At 40.6% G+C, this 16,153-nt stretch overlaps 3 protein-coding genes and 1 non-coding gene across 5 annotated transcripts; 3 read left to right on the top strand and 1 right to left on the bottom strand.

The window, feature by feature from the left end:
- The first annotated feature begins 2,430 nt into the window (after positions 1-2,430).
- Positions 2,431-5,304, top strand: LOC133728414 (F-box protein At4g22280-like). Of its 2 annotated transcripts, none has more exons than XM_062155832.1 (4): positions 2,431-2,550; positions 2,650-2,799; positions 3,275-4,169; positions 4,643-5,304. In XM_062155832.1, the coding sequence occupies exons 3-4, from the start codon at positions 3,282-3,284 to the stop codon at positions 5,120-5,122; spliced, it is 1,368 nt and encodes a 455-aa protein (XP_062011816.1). In that variant the 5' UTR covers positions 2,431-2,550; positions 2,650-2,799; positions 3,275-3,281; the 3' UTR covers positions 5,123-5,304. The 2 variants fall into 2 exon arrangements, with proteins under 2 accessions (XP_062011816.1, XP_062011817.1); XM_062155833.1 differs by having other exon boundaries at positions 2,437-2,799; positions 3,275-3,666; positions 3,763-4,169.
- A 379-nt stretch (positions 5,305-5,683) lies between these two features.
- TRNAM-CAU (transfer RNA methionine (anticodon CAU)) lies at positions 5,684-5,773 on the top strand. The gene is given in 2 exon segments: positions 5,684-5,721; positions 5,738-5,773. It is a non-coding gene; the product is annotated as a tRNA-Met (tRNA).
- A 196-nt stretch (positions 5,774-5,969) lies between these two features.
- Positions 5,970-8,144, top strand: LOC133731022 (F-box/FBD/LRR-repeat protein At1g78750-like). Its single transcript, XM_062158499.1, has 3 exons — positions 5,970-6,508; positions 7,087-7,375; positions 7,629-8,144. Exons 1-3 carry the CDS (start codon positions 5,970-5,972, stop codon positions 8,142-8,144), a joined length of 1,344 nt encoding a protein of 447 aa, XP_062014483.1.
- A 1,269-nt stretch (positions 8,145-9,413) lies between these two features.
- On the bottom strand, positions 9,414-13,451 carry LOC133731021 (uncharacterized). Its single transcript, XM_062158498.1, has 4 exons — positions 12,479-13,451; positions 11,028-12,329; positions 10,770-10,867; positions 9,414-10,031 (listed from the first exon to the last, which is right to left on the bottom strand). The coding sequence occupies exons 1-4, from the start codon at positions 13,449-13,451 to the stop codon at positions 9,414-9,416; spliced, it is 2,991 nt and encodes a 996-aa protein (XP_062014482.1).
- Between the last annotated feature and the right edge of the window lie 2,702 nt (positions 13,452-16,153).

Genomic DNA, 16,153 nt, shown 5'->3' with positions numbered 1-16,153 from the left:
TGAGGGTGCAGAGGAGGAATTATATGATGAATTTTCAACATTTGAATGGGGTTCAAAGACTTGTCAAGTTGAAATTATCAAGAAGGTATTTGTTCGGCGATGGAATTAGAAGGATACTTTATATCAGTGTTGTAAAAGCATATCTTTGTTGACAATGCAATGTAAAGTAGAATGCTTCTTTAAAGATGTATCAAGGTGTTCTGCCATCAGAGATCCATCTGTTTGTTTAGCTCCTCTATAACTCTGTAATATTTTATTTTGGCGCCATGAATATATCTGGAGACCAATTGTATGAATGTATTTGTTGGTCTCATTTTATGCTAGAAATTTAAACTCTTGTTGATTTATACCAAAGTACTGGATTTCCTAAAGGACTCCTATTTCATTATAGAGAAAAATTCAGCCACCGTCCCCAAACTATGCTGTCAATGCCAATTTGATACCCGAACTCTCAAAAGTATCAATGTGATACCTAAAGACATATTTTGACATTAACGTGATACTTCTATCAAAAATCCCTAACGGCTCCATCTGTTTGCTGACGTGGCAAGCACATGGAGACAAAAAAAAAAAAAAAAAAAAAGTTAAATGACCAATTTACCCTTTTAGTTTTTGTTAATTCATTTTGTTTACTTTTCGTTTCTTCTTCTTCTTCTTCGTCTAGGATTTTGTTCTAGCTAAACCACCGCAAGCTCCGCCGCCACATTTCCTTACTTACCTGACAACGTCGTCAGCCATAGCCACCAACCACCAACCGCCTGCGCCTGCACCAAATTCTCCTCCCTCATTCGCAACGTCTGCTAAAAGACCATTTTCCAACCACTTCCGGTTAACTCCAGTGGATGCTTGGACACCCCTCAGCGGAAGCAAATGAAAGTTGAGTGACATGATTTAAAAAAAAATATCAAATCTTTCTGCACCCAGAAAATTTCTCTGGGCACCCAAATGACGCCCATGTCTTCTTCTCTGCCAAAACCGATCTCCTTCTTCTCTGCCCAGTAGCTCTCCTCTTCCAGCGCAACCAACTAGGAAACCGGTTCGCTGCACACCAAACTATGGGCAGGAAATGAGGTGGATGTCCAGTTCGCTTCACCTCGGCTCTCCTCCCCAGGGGATGGCAAAACTTCACCCATTATGGCAGACAACTTTCTTCCAATTCCTAAATTACATGGCTGCTCAATCATTGAAAATGACCAAAGCCACAGCTGAGGTAACATTACAATCATTGCATTACAATTTAACTTTTGGGTATTGAAATTCATGTATGTGTTAATTGATTGGACCAACCTTACCAACCTTGCAGTCAGTGAATGGTCAGTCGAATGGCTCCGCTGCAAGCACAAAGTTGACCGGGAAGAACTGTGCTTCAGGTGCTTCAAAAGATGATTGATTGGTGGAGAGACATATTGTAACAAAGAAAAATAGTACAAATCTTTGAAAATGGATTGAGGAGGAGGGGAGGAGGTCCTTGAGGGAGGAGTAGGACTCAAAGCTCTTGAGGGAGAGAAGCTCCAGGTCGAGCTGCGGTGGCCGATGGCACTGCGTCACGCGCGCTGTTTTGGGTTGGGAAGCTGCAGTTGTGGCGGGGCTGACTGGTGGGAGTGGTGGAGGAGGAGAGGTGGCTGAGCTTGGTGGGGACGACAACGGAGGTGGAGATGGAGTTGCGAACCGGTTTCCCAGTTGGTTGCGCCAGACATCCACCTCGGCACTCCTCCCCAGAGCCTCCTCCTTGTCGCCGATACCGGCGGCGATCCTCGCTGCTCCGACTGTTCTTCATAAGCCATTTGATCAAAAAAAAAAAAAAAATTCTCCATTTCGGCTACTATTTATAAACCCACAATCCATTCCCAGAAAATAACCAATTGTGATAGAAAGGAGAGAGGATCACATTGGGAAAGGAAGAGAGAGAGAGAGCTCGATCTGTTTTTTTTTTTTAATTTTTAATTGTTAATTAATTAGTAGATAAAAACAATTTTATCCTTGATAAAAATATCATGTGCTTGCCACGTCAGCAAACAGATAGAGCCGTTAGAGATTTTTGACGGAAGATACGTCAGAATATGTTTTTGGGTATCACATTGATACTTTTGAGAATTCGAGTATCAAATTGGCATTGACAGCATAGTTTGAAGACGGTGACTGAATTTTTCTCTTCATTATATAAGTTTTTTTCTTTCCTAAAGCAAACCAAAAAGTTAGAGCCGACTGAGGACAAGATACTGGGCCTCTTATGTTCTGGCCCATAACATAAGATAAACAATGGTCCACTAAAATTTACTATACTCTATTTCTCCTGCCACTATTCATCGGCTTAATAACAGTTCCGGCTCAAGCCGAGCCGAAACTATGAAATGACGATTTTATCTTCTTTTCAGCCCTGGGTATAAAAACTCTCTTTAGCCTCCGCCGGATCTTCTTTCCTCTTCTCTCGTTTTCAATTTTGATCGAGAATTGAAAGCTGATCAAAATTATCAGTGGCTTTGATATCTGAGGGATCATGTTGCCAATGGAGTTGTCGTCTGTGTATTTAGGTTGCAGCTGGAATTGCTGGTACCCTTTCTTAAATTTGACACTGTTCTGATTCATTATGCATGGAGGTTTTCTTCCATTATATGCTTGACTCTTAGATTTCTGGTTTCTGGGTACCAGAATCTTGAATCCTTTTGAATGAACTAGTCAGAGGTAATTAGGTAAATGAGTACGGAAACGGTGCAAGCGGTGTAGTTTTAAGTTCTCTTCTGCATTTCAAGGGATCATCAGAGTTCTTACATTCACCAACACTAATAGAATTTTCCTGAGGTAAGTTTTCTTTCTAGTCTTTCAAGTTACTGAGAAAAACGAGTGATAAATAGAAAATTCTAGTCTTTCCTCTGTTATTCTCGAAAGAAGTATGGACAAAATGTAATCTTCGTTTTTGTTTCCATGGTTTTGATGTCTTGATTATCTGTGAACTTATCATGCATTTATCTTTAGTTTGTTTTCATGATTTTGATGTCTAGATTATGTTTAAGAAATCATGTATTTACCTTCAGCTTCTATGTTAAGTCAACCCACTTTAAAAGAAGAGTCTATATATATATATTTCCTTAAAGCGGAGGAGAAATGAAGGTTTACAGGTTTTGTGTATTGATCTGTTGCAATTTTTTAGTAGCTGAATTAGAACATTTGTGAAAAAAATAAGAAAAATCTGTATACAGAAGCTTATTAACATTATTCTAGCCTGCACAAGATATAACAATGGTTGCAACTTGACAGTGTTCTTTTGAACGATCAGGGTATAAATGGTTCCGCAATCCAACAGTCGACTGAGGGTTCAAGATAGGGTCAGTGAACTACCAGATGCAGTTTTGTGTCACATACTTAGTTTCCTTGGACCAGATTATGCAAAGTGTGCTGTCAGGACCAGTATTTTGTCTAAGAGATGGAAGAGCATGTGGGCCTGTGCTCCCAATGTGAACTTGAACAGTCGAGATTTCTCCTCCTCTGCTGATTTCAAAGCGTTTGCTGATCGCTTACTTCTTCTTCGTGACTCGTCAACCATTCAAAAGTTGTATCTTCATTTCAGTCTTTGCTCTGCTGAAGATTTCTCTCGTGTTGATGCTTGGATTCGCACTGCTATTAGGTGTAACGTGGTGGAGCTTGATCTTTGTGTCTATTCAGATGGAGGTGAGGTGTTTGAGTTGCCCAAAAGCCTTTTCGCTTGCAAAACACTCATGTCTTTGAAGCTGATGTCTAATTTTGTTATCAACATGCCAACATCAGTGTGTTTCCCAAGTCTCAAATTCTTCTACGTTACTGTCCCTACTGATAAAGACTCCATGGATTTTTCTCATTGCCCTGCGCTTGAACATTTAGCTATAGATGGATCTCATGGAGAGGATGGTGTTTATCTCAACATCTCTGTGTCTGAACTGAAGACGTTGAAGATAACTAGTAAAGATATATACAGTGTTAACATCAATGCCCCAAAACTTGAAAAACTTGATCTCAAGGAATCGGTTTTGTCAGATTATAACTTGGAGAATACAAAATCCCTAGTCGAAGCTAATATTTATCTCTATCACGAAGAGGAAGAAGGCGACGAAGAGGATGCCGCTTTCTATGCAACTAATCTCTTGGAAGGAATTTCCGGTGTTAAATATCTGTTCCTTTCCTCTCGTATCTGTGAGGTATATACACTTTTGTCAACTTTTTCCTTGCATTATGTGTGGGGTGTGTGTGTGTCTAAATTATATATTTTGCGGAGAAGATTAGAAGAAGGAAATAAAGAGGTGACTGCAGGAGTGGAAGGAAACATTTGTGCTCCTATTTTTTAGAGAGGGAGAATAAAGTGGCCAGGCATATATAGTGTCGTTTCATCAGTTTGACTGCCTTCAAAGCTGGACATGCTAGAAGATGGAAATAATAGTTAGGTTTGGTGTGGAATGGAATTAAGGACACAGACTGTAGGTGCATAAGATTCTCATTTCTTCAGTCATGCCATTTTTTGTTATCTGTGGCCTGTTTATCAGTCTTGTTATATTATCTTGGTACCAAAGGTGGGGTTTATGACTGAAAATCTTTTGAAATAGTATGCTGTGTTTAAGAAAATGTGTATGTCTCCATGAGTTTCTGATTGATTAATACATTGTCTTTTGTGAAGAATTGTTCTGTGCCTGCTTTTGATAATTTGAGCAAATTGACGCTAGCTCTTCATAGCGGCTGTTATGGGTGGGGAATTCTAACGATGTTGTTGGAGAGAGCATCAAATCTAGAATGCCTTGTGTTGGAACATGACCATCATCATTATCCCGCCTATTGTGGTGAATCAGAGTCGGTGATTGAACTTGAAGATCCTATTGAACTTCCCCCTGAAGTAGTTACATGGAGTCCACCAGAGTCTGTTCCTAAATGTGTGTCGTCACACCTCAAGAGTGTCTCCTTAAAGGGATTCCAGGGAAAGCATTTCTCGGGACATGTAGATGAAATGGAAGTGCTCAAGTATTTACTAGAGAATGGTCAAGTTTTGAAGGAGATGACTATTTACACTGAGTTTCTAGAACAGGAGTTGTACGGTGAACTTTCAAGGTTTGAATGGGGTTCAGAGACTTGTCAAGTTGAGATTATCAGCAAGGGATCTTAGGTTTTAGAAGCAGTTTGTTTGAAGGTCAAATTCCACGTTTTAAAAGGGTTTTGTTTTGTTACAAGTCTGTATAAGCATCAATTTCTTGATGACGCAATGGTAAAGATGACACTGCTGCTTGTTTTGAAGTTGATGTTTTTGATGGATTATGTTAGCTAAGCAATATGAATCTGTTTGCAGTATTTTATCTTGCGTAGTGTCTGTTTCTTCTCGATTTTGTTTTAAAATGAAAGTTCATAAAGATAGTAAAGACTCGTTTCATTCTGTTCAAACACTCTTAGAACGAGATATAAAGAGGTATCAAAGGATGAAAATCAGAAAGAAAAAAACATGAATTCAGTCCAGATCAGTATACGTTAAAGTTTTGTTATTCAGATTTTCTACGATGTAGACCCTCATTGGTGTTGAATGACTAAGTACAGCTCGATTTTCCAGATAGATGTGAAGATAAACTGGGGGTTTTCAAGGATCTCAGCAAGATTCAAGGATTGCTATTTCAATATTATTAACATTTTAAGAAATTGGCAGATTTAATAATTGAAGAGTCAGTTAGAACATCAAGGGGTGGTGGCGCAGTTGGCTAGCGCGTAGGTCTCATAGCTTGAAGAGTGAGTTATCCTGAGGTCGAGAGTTCGAGCCTCTCTCACCCCATATTTTTTTTTTTCAATTCCTTAGGCTAGGCGAGTTAAGATAATAGGATTAGGCTAGACTAGGGTTTTGATCGCCTCATGTTAGCTGAAATATAACATATGTGAAAACTGACAAGCTTTCTATGAAATTTTCTTAGGCTACCCAAGTTAACAATTATTGCAAGTTGACAATGTTTCTGAAAAACATTAGGGTTCCAATGGATTCAAAGTCGCAGAGTCGAGTGCGAGCTGAAGATAGGATCAGTGCATTACCAGATTCAGTTCTTTGTCACATACTTGCTTTCCTTGAGACAAAATCTGTTGTGAGGACTAGAGTTTTGTCTACAAGGTGGAAGAACATATGGGCTACTGTTCCCAATCTAGTATTTTACCATCTACCTCACTCCATAACTGCTAATTTCGTGGCCTTTGTCAATCGCATACTTTTCTTTCGTGACTCATCATCTGCCATTCAAAAGTTCCATCTTCATTTCACTTCTTGCCATGCAGAGGATTTCATTCACATTGATAGTTGGATTCGCACTGCAATTATGTGTCATGTTGTTGAGATGTATCTTTATGTAGACTCATATGATTGTGAGCTGTTTGAGTTGCCTGAAAGCCTTTTCACATGCAAAACACTGAAGGTTTTGACCCTGAAGTCGAACTTTATCACCAATATTCCTACATCAGGGTGTTTTCCAAATCTGAAGTTCCTTCGTTATACAGTTGATTACCAAGCTCCTAAAGACTCATCGTATCAATTTTCTAATTTTCCTTTATGTTGGTGTCGAAAAATTCCGTAGAGGAGTTTGACTCATCAATGAATGTGGACTGGAGCGGGAGCTGACCGGGAACAATCGAGAAACTTCCCTCGAGCGTTGACTCGAAGTTTGACCGTCGGCTCGAGGAGGAGGGGGGGGGTACCTGCAGAAAACCCTCCGATGCCTAAGTCAGTACGTTTCTTAGTAGTGGAGTAGAGAGAATTGGAATTCGATGCATTACCTTGACGTCGAGCAGCCTATTTATAGGTGTACCTCGGCGTGGGCTGCAAGTAAACTTGCACAGCAAGCCGTAGTGACTTGAGCGGCACGCCACCATTAAGGCCGTATTTACTCCTGCAATAACCGTCACTTATTGGCGGCCATGATTGTCATACTGAATGTCGCATTTATCGTCGCATTTACAGCTACATTAACCGTTGCATTTACTGTTGTCATTACTTCTCTTTAATTGCCTTGATTGCAGGGTCAAATTTATTGACCACCCCCACACTTTACTTGAACATTTGTCCATAGAAGGACATCTTGGAGACGGAGATGCTTTTAGTTTCAGTATCTCGTTGCCAGAACTGAAGACCTTAAATGTGAGTTTAACATCTACATGTGATTTTCGTGAGGCTTCCAATTTTTCTATCAATGCACCAAAGCTTGAAAAGCTTGATCTCATGGAGGGTGTTTTGTCGAATTTTATCTTGGAGAATACAAAATCTCTAGTCAAAGCCAATATCCATATCTATTTTCATGATGATGATGAGCAAGATGCCTCTGCTAACTGTGCAACTAAGTTTCTGGCAGGAATTTCTAGTGTGCAATATATGTCTCTTTCATCTCATTTCTTTCAGGTAAGTAGATCCTAACTTGTTACTAACATTGCATATTGTGTTTGCTGGAGGATTATATGTAGAAAAGAGGTGTTCCTTTTTGTAAAAAGCCGTGTTTCTCATTCTTATTATTCTTTCTTTATATCTGATAGCCTCCTTTTTTTTTTTCAGCCGTATATGATTTTATGTAGTATATTATTCAGAAAGCAACGGTTTAATACTTTATTTTCTGCTTGAGTTTCTGGTTTGATTAATATTTTTGTCTTTCATAAAGGCTTGTTCTCCGCCAGCTTTTGATAATTTGAGAAAATTGAAGCTGATTCTTCATCATTGTTGTGACGGTTGGGAATTGCTGATAAAGTTGCTGGAGAGATCACATAATCTAGAATGTCTTGTCTTAGAACATGAGGGTCATCGTCAACCTCGCAATCTCACAGAGCAAGAAAAAAAGGGCATAAGGATTAAACTTCCGGAAGACTTCAAACTTGTAGAGTTCCCAGCTGAGGTTCAATGGAGTCCACCGGAGTCTGTTCCCAAGTGTTTGTTGTCATCTCTCAAGAGTATCTGCATAATGGGGTTCAAGGGAAAGGGAATGTATGGACATCTAGATGAGATGGAAGTGATCAAGTATTTGTTAACAAATGGTCGAGTTTTGGAGAAGATGACTATTTATACTCCTGGTCTTTTCATGTGCACAACAGAGGACTTCTACAAGGAATTTTCATTGTTCGGGTGGGGATCGAAGACTTGTGAAGTTGAGATTGTTAGGAAGATATTTTATTATGGTTAGAAGGATTCTGGTATCAAAGTTGTAATGGCATCATCATCTTCGTTGATGATGTGCAACAGAAGGGTGATGCTTCTTTTAGGGTTACGTCCATTTCAACTCTGTAGCTTCTAAAATACTTTGATTTGTGTTTTCAACTTTTCATGATTGCTGTGAACATGTTCTATAAATCGCTAGAAGGTTGACGGGCGATAGAGAGGGGCCTAGCGCCTAGACACTTGCAGCTTCTAAAATACTTGGATTGATTTGTGTTTTCAACTTTTCGTGATTGTTGTGATTCTATGAATCATGTGATTGTGAACTATTAATGTAGTCTTGTAAATTCATTTGTTCTTATAAATCAAACCACAGGACCAAAATTAGATATTTTTAAACCACAGGGGCAAATACAGTCATGACCCCAAACCACAGGGACCATTTATAACATTTGCCCTAATTTTTTATATCAATTGGAGAGATATTTTTTTTTTTTTTTTTTTTGTGAGTCTACTAGAAATTTTGGTTAAAATGATCAAGTTTGTCAGGCCTCTGACGTAGCGCTCTACTAGATTGGAGTGGTTGGGCTTTTTGGGCCCTCAGTTAGTTTGTGGGCCTCATTAGGGTTTTACATGTTATGTATTTCAATTTTAGTCATCCTTCCTTCTTTTTTGAAGGACGCTTTGGCTAATTTTTTTTCTTTTTTTGAGTGTGGGGAGATCGCAAAAATTAGTTGCTCGGTTGAAACTTTTTATTTACCTTCTTATGAGTATCTAGATCTAACAAAGTGCGTTGACTTTTTAAAATGTGGGTGTACTCTGAATATTTTGTATTCTATTTGTTTTAGAATAGAATTTTGTATGTTCTAAATGAAGGCTCTTCTGTCAAGCCGATAGGGGTGTGTCGTTTGGTACTGCTTGCTGAATTATATATATAATTGGACTGGCCTTCTTCTTTGTTTCTATCATTTTTCTATTGTAAACAGTTAAATATGTAAAATTATTTATATCATGACATTTTTCGTCGTGCTCTTAATATATGTATTTCTAATTTTCATCTTTAGTACTACAATTAACATGCTCATAATCATTTAGATTAGTGTTATTAATCTTACTTTTGTAAGTGAAAAGTTATAAATTCGACCCATAAATTACTAATTCCGCTTTATGTATTCTCGGTATTTGATTTAATTTATAAAAACAAAAAAAAAGGTAAAACAGAAGAAAAACGTGAACCGGCTGTTTAAATGTTTTTTTTTTTTGGCAAGTAGTAACCAACAGAGACAAAGAGGAGAAGCTAAGGGGGAGGAGGATCTCCATCATACAATAAAATAAGCAACAAGGAGGAAGGGGGCTGCTGAAGCCAGGTAGCAGGGCACATCCTCCGACGAGCCAACGAAGCAACATGATCTGCGGCTTTGTTGGCATCTCTACTGGTCCAGATCCAGCTAATACCAGGGGCAGCTTGCGCAAACAGGCGAAGGCCCTGAGCTAGTGGTTGAGCTTGCCAATCCACTAGGGAACGGTGAGAAGAGATTGCTTGGATTAATGGGAGAGAGTAAGATTCCACAATGATAGAAGCGGTAGCAGGGAGCTTTGTAAAGAGGGAGCAAACCAAAGTAAGGGCCAACGCTTCAGCGACGACAGGGGTAGGGGCTGTTGTGTGGACAAACAAACCATCTAAAAGCTGCCCAGAAGAGTCACGCACAATAGCAGCAAGGCCACAACGCAGTGAGCTCTGGTCCCACGATGCATCAGTATTTATCTTGTAACAGTTAGCAGGAGGAGGAGTCCAATGAGTCTGTTTTGGAGCCGGAACCTTGAGAAGTGGCATTAGTTTCTTAGTTGAGGTAAGAAACTCAGTGTAGGATCGAATCGCTTTGTCTATAACGTCTGCCGGCGAAGGGGATTGATGCTGAAAAACATAGAGACAACGATGTTTCCAAATTTCCCAAAGAACAAAGGAGATGCTAGAGTAGAGATCATTGCAGTTGGCCCCTTTAGCTTTACCAATAGTAACAGTGATTGATTGTAGCCATCTATCAAGAGAAGTTATAGAAGATGGGAGGACAGTGATGCCTAGAGGATGGCCAAACCAAACTGTCGTTGCCCAGTTGCAAGTAAAAAGAATGTGTTCAATGGATTCATGAGCAGAGTGGCAAAGGTGCACAATGGAGAGGTGGAAAGGTGTTTAAGGAATAGATTTGCCTTTGTGGCCAAAGCATTTGAACAGGCTCTCCAAAGAAAATTTCTAATCTTTGGGAGGGTATTAACATGCCAAATCCACTTCCAGACAGTGGTGGAGACTTGGTGAGAAGGCTGGGGGTTTTGGTTGACTGAGGGATGCAAAGATCTCTGAAGGAGGTAAGCTGACCGAACCTAAAAGGCTCCATTTTTTTCAGAGGGCCAAACTAATCGATCAGTGAGAACACTTGAAATGAGTGGGATTGATTGAATTGCATTGGCTTCTTGAGGAGAGATAAAAGGGAGAATGGGTGTGAGGTTCCACTCGTGTCTGTGCCAATCTATGAGAGACTGGACCGATAGGTTATATCGGTAGGGAGGTGGCTGTGAGGTGAGATGGGAAATAGTTGGGATCCAATTATCAAACAAACAGATGTATTAGTTCCATTGCAAATCTGAGAGAACGTACCTTTTTGAAAAAGCTCCCTTCCAGCAAGAATGCTATTCCAAACCCAGGATGGCGAAGCACCTTTTCTTGCTTCCATGAAAGAGGAGTTTGGGAAGTACCTGCTTTTTTAAACTCTAACCCAAATAGAATCAGGGGAAGAAATAATATGCCATGACAGTTTAGAAAGGAGAGCTAGATTAAAGTCATTGAATTGTCTGAAACCCATGCCACCCTGATCTTTTGGAGTTGCGAGAGACTGCCATGTTTTCCAATGGATACCTCTTTCCCCTGACTTGCCCCACCAGAACTTTGCAAGAGCTGAGTTGATGTCATTGCACAGGGTTTTTGGGAACAGAAAGCATGCCATCGGATAAGCCGGAATTGCCGAAGCCACGGACTTAATAAGAATTTCTTTTCCAGCCTGTGTGAGGGTTGCTTGCTTCCAACCTTGAAGCTTTGTTGCAATTGAATCTCTAATGTAAGCTAAGGCGGCATGCTTTGACCTGCCCCAAACTATTGGAAGACCCAGATATTTTCCGGGATTAGTGACTGGTTCCATATCCAAGATGGTGCTAAGTTGAGTTACTAAGTCCGAAGGGGTGTTAGGGCTGAAGAAGAGTGAGGACTTTTGCTGATTGATCTGCTGGCCCGAAGCATGGCAATAGGCTTTAAGGATATGAGATAGGAACTCACAATTATGTTGAGAGGCTTTGACAAAGAACAGTGTGTCATCCGCAAATAAGAGATGGCTAACAGAGGGGCCTGAGTTAGTCAGAGCAATTGGGATGATTTGTCGAGTTTGGCAGGCCTTCTTAACAATGGTAGAAAGGATATCACTCACAAAAAGAAAGTGGAAAGGAGACAGTGGGTCTCCTTGGCGAATTCCCCGGGTTGGGCAGAAACGTTGAGATGATTTGCCATTGACTAAAACTGATATGTTCACAGATCTCACACAATTCATCACCAGATTAATCCATTGGGGAGAGCATCCTAACTTGTAAAGAACAGCTTCAAGGAAATCCCACTCCAAGCGGTCGTAAGCTTTATTCATATCCAACTTGATTCCCAATTCGAAATCTGAACCAGTACGGAGCATTTTGAGGTGATGGTAGATTTCATGGGCCACAATGACATTGTCCTGAATTTGTCTTCCACTGACGAAAGCCGACTGTTCCTTGGTGATAATATCAGGCATTAGTGGCTGCAATCTGTTTGTGAGCACCTTCGCAAGTATCTTGTAAGAAAAATTGCAAAGTGCGATTGGCCGGAAGTGAGAAGGCAGTGTAGGAGCTTGGATTTTTGGGATAAGAACCAGGTTGGTCTTGTTGATGGAGTGCAAGAGGGTGCCAGTTGACATGAAATCGGTTGTGGCCTCAACAATAACTTTATTGACTATGTTCCAGTAGCATTGGTAAAAAATTCCAGAAAAGCCATTAGGACCAGGCGCTTTTAAAGGGCCGAGTTGGAAGACTGCATCGTGGATTTCCTGAACAGAGACTGGAGCAAGAAGGGAGGCGTTCATCTCGGGAGATATGATGGGGTCGACTAGATTAAGGACATCATCCCAGTCCCTCGGACCATCTGTGGTATATATATGTTTGAAATACTGCAAGATAGAGTCAGTGATTTCAGATTCAGAGGTGAGCCAGTGACCACTTACATCTTTATTCGGAGGATCTTGTTGTGTTGGCGCCTTTGAATAGTGGACTGATGGAAAAAGTGGGTGTTACGGTCCCCAAGATTTAACCACTGGACTCTGGAACGCTGGTGCCAGAACATCTCTTCCAGGCCCCAAAGGTGGTGAATTTGGGAAGTTAACATCTGAATTTGATGACCAGCATTGGGAGTAGCATCCGTAAGGAGAGCTTCTAGTTGTCTTGTAAGGCCAGCCACTTCATCTTTTGAATTCGGGAAGGCCACCTTACTCCACTTTTTAAGAGCCTTTTTGCAAGAATGCAGGTTTTTGGACCACTGATTCATGGGAGAGCGATTGTTGGTATCATGCCAATTTTCTTGAATAGTGCCAAAACACTCAACATGTGTAGTCCAGGTGTGCTCAAATCTGAAAACCGGGGGACCTCTTGTTTCAAGAGGATTAGTGTCAAGCAAGATGGGGCGGTGATCAGAGCCGAGCTTTGGCAGATTGAAATTTTGGGAATTTGGTTGTGCAGCACACCAGTGTACATTTCCAAGGGACCTATCCAGCCTTTCCTTGATAAAGATTTGGCTCTGTCTCATACAATACCAAGTGTGAATAGGTCCCTGAAAATTGAGGTCTCGAAGCTCAGTGTGAGTGAGGAAATTTCTAAAAAGATTCATTCGCCATTGAAGACGAGTAGCTCCTCCCCATTTTTCAAAAGCATTCAAGATGTCATTGAAATCACCTAAACATAACCACGGGGTTGAAACAGGGGAGAATCTGCGAAACATAGAGTACCAGAAAGACGATTTTTCATTAGTATGAGGGTTTCCATACATCCAAGTTATTTTACATTGGAAACCCTCAGCAACAAAAGACACAACAGAATCTATAAAATTCTTGTTACTGGGAAGAACTACAACAGAGACTGTATTCTTCCACAAAAGAGCAAGACCACCGCTATTACCGACAGGAGAGACAGCAAAACTATCCGCATACTTGAGGTCTGATTGCCTTTTGGATATAGTCTCATCCGATTGCCTGATCTCTATCAAAAAGATCATATCTGGGTCGTGTTTTCTCTGTAAAAAATTTCAGCGCCTTACCTGTCAGTTTAGACCCAAGTCCCTGACAGTTCCATGATAATAGCCTCATGGTGACTCTGTAGCTGTTTAAATGTTTGGGCATACTAGGTAACATGCCACTACCTACCTATGGCGCGCACATAGAAGAGATAAAAAAAAATAAACTAATAATAAAAAAAAGTCTATCTAATGGAATAACTACGCAAAACTGCTTAAGATAACTTTGAGTATGGTTTCAAAGTAGAAATGGGGTAACCATTGCTCACGGACTTGCAAGTGAGGCTTATGAGTCTGTGAATAGCTTAGATTGGAATGGTATATTCCTGAGCTGCTTAGAGATGTTCTAAGCTTTGATCATAACAATATTGTTTAAGTTTCAATAAAGGGTGAGGCTATTTCCACCCCACCAAATGTTTTGTTCACCCTACAATTAAATTTTTATCATGAAATTTCTATTTTCACACTCAAATAATTTTAAAAAGAAAAAAATATATTACTGTTGTAGAGAAACTGAATTTGAGATGAATTTTCTGTGTATACTCATTGATAATAGGGGCCTCTTTATATAGAGGATTACAATGCATAGAATCTCAATCATACAAGGAAAGTAATTCTACATTGATTAGGATTCTAGATCCTTCTAATTAAATCCTATTACCACTAGGTCAAGTAACCTAGAGTTTGGGCTAAACACAAATTAGGTTTTCCTTGAACACTCCCCCTTGTGTTGCCCAAACGCGGTGCTTCTCTCGTTGCCTCGTTAAAAACCTTGCCGAGTAACAAAAACCCAGTGGGACAAAAAATAACCTCAGTCGAAGGGGAAAAAGAGCACAACACACCCTTCACGTTTCGAGACCATACATGTAGACATCTCTCCCTGATGTCTGCATCTCCCCCTGATGACTACGGTCATGGGAGTTCGGATAACTTCCGTAAACGATGCTACCAACATGTTTCTCGAAAGTGGAATTTAGGCAATGACTTAGTGAGCAAGTCTGCCACACTGTCCTCAGATCGAACCTAATTCACTTTGATCTTGAGGAGAGTCTGTTGTTGCTGATTAAGCTTGGTGTTGTCGCTTTGATGTAGCCTTACTTCATTTGTTCAAAACAAGCTGCATTATCCTAAATGCTCGTAGGCTCATCTATGGTAGACTTCAAACCACAATTGTTCGAACATGCGTAATTATGGATCCAATCCATATACATTCACGAATCTCTTCGTGAAGAGCAATAGTCTCTGCATGGTCCGAAGATATAGCGACTAGGGTCTATTCTGTAGACCTCCAAGATATCGCAGTCTTTACCCATGGTGAACACTTAACCAGTTTGGGAATGACATTTGTGTGGGTCAGAGAGATACCCAGCATCAGCAAAACCTTCCAAAACGCTAACTTCGTTTTGGGATGGGGAGAGGGGACGCAGGCCAGTGTTGGCGGCGTTCCTGGTGTGTGATGGGTCCGAATCCATCATCTCTCTGTAGGGATAGAACAAGCTCATATCAATCATACATCTCAAGTATCGAAAGATATCTTTTACACCAATCCAATGGCGTCGCGTTGGCGCAGAGCTATATCTAGCTAACAAGTTCACAATATATGAGATGTTCGGTCTTGTGCATGGAGCTAAGTACAATAATGCGCATATTGTATTTAACTAGGGCATTTCTGCCCCTCTGCCCCTAGCGCATCTTCGTCATCATCCTTTGAACGAAGAGGATCCTTTTCAGGATCAAGACTACGGACGATCATGGGGGTGCTTGAAGGTTTGACCTTGTCAAAATACCTAAGCATCTATCAACACGATGCTCAAGTTCCAAACCGAGACATAATCGTGTTCTCCCAGAATCCTTCATCTCAAACTCGGATTTCTAGTGTTCAGCGGTTTCCCTTAACTCTTTAAGGGCTTCTAATGAAGATCATGTCCAACATGAACCGCGATAGAATCCGAAACTTGTTATGGAAACGCGTAGGCATATCCCTTCCCAATCAAGTAGTCACTTTAGTGAGCGTTTCAACCTCTTTGTAAACGCGCTCCGTGGTCTAGAGCCACTTGACTTGGGTAAATGAAGTTCACCATGAACCTTCATGTATATTCCGTATCTAGATCCCCATAGAGATACGTAGTGACCACATTTGTAAGCTGCATGTTCAGTTATTCGGAAACTACCAAACTGACAAGGTAGTGGAGTGCAATGACATCCATTACGAGAGAATATGTCTCATCGTAGTCGATTCCAGGGCGTTTTGTGAGAAGCCTTGCGCCATAAGGCGAGATTGTCATCTCTTTTTCTCATCACGCTTTCTAACGAAGACCCATTAGTCAACAGGTTTTATGTTAGGAGGTGTTGGCATCACTAGCTCAGAAAACCTTCCTCTTCGTTAGAGAATCCATCTTAACCTGGATCGCATCTTTCCATTTAGGCCAAATCTCTCTACGTTGGCATTCATTCATCAACGGAGCGTGGTTCGATATCATCAGACTCAACAAACTCATGCGCAACGAATTGCGTGACTACATCATCAATTATGATGGAGTTTTTATCCCACATCTCATGTACACTAGTGTAAGTTTCATAGAGCTCTATATTCTCAGGAATAGGGTTCTAACGTTGAGGCGTCCCCCAACGATAACCATAACCCGGAAGATTCTCATGAGACGGATTATGAGTGTCGATGATCA

The sequence above is a fragment of the Rosa rugosa genome, chromosome 2, assembly GCF_958449725.1.
Source record: "Rosa rugosa chromosome 2, drRosRugo1.1, whole genome shotgun sequence".
Lineage (NCBI taxonomy): Eukaryota > Viridiplantae > Streptophyta > Magnoliopsida > Rosales > Rosaceae > Rosa > Rosa rugosa.
This window is presented reverse-complemented; position numbering and strand designations above follow the sequence as displayed.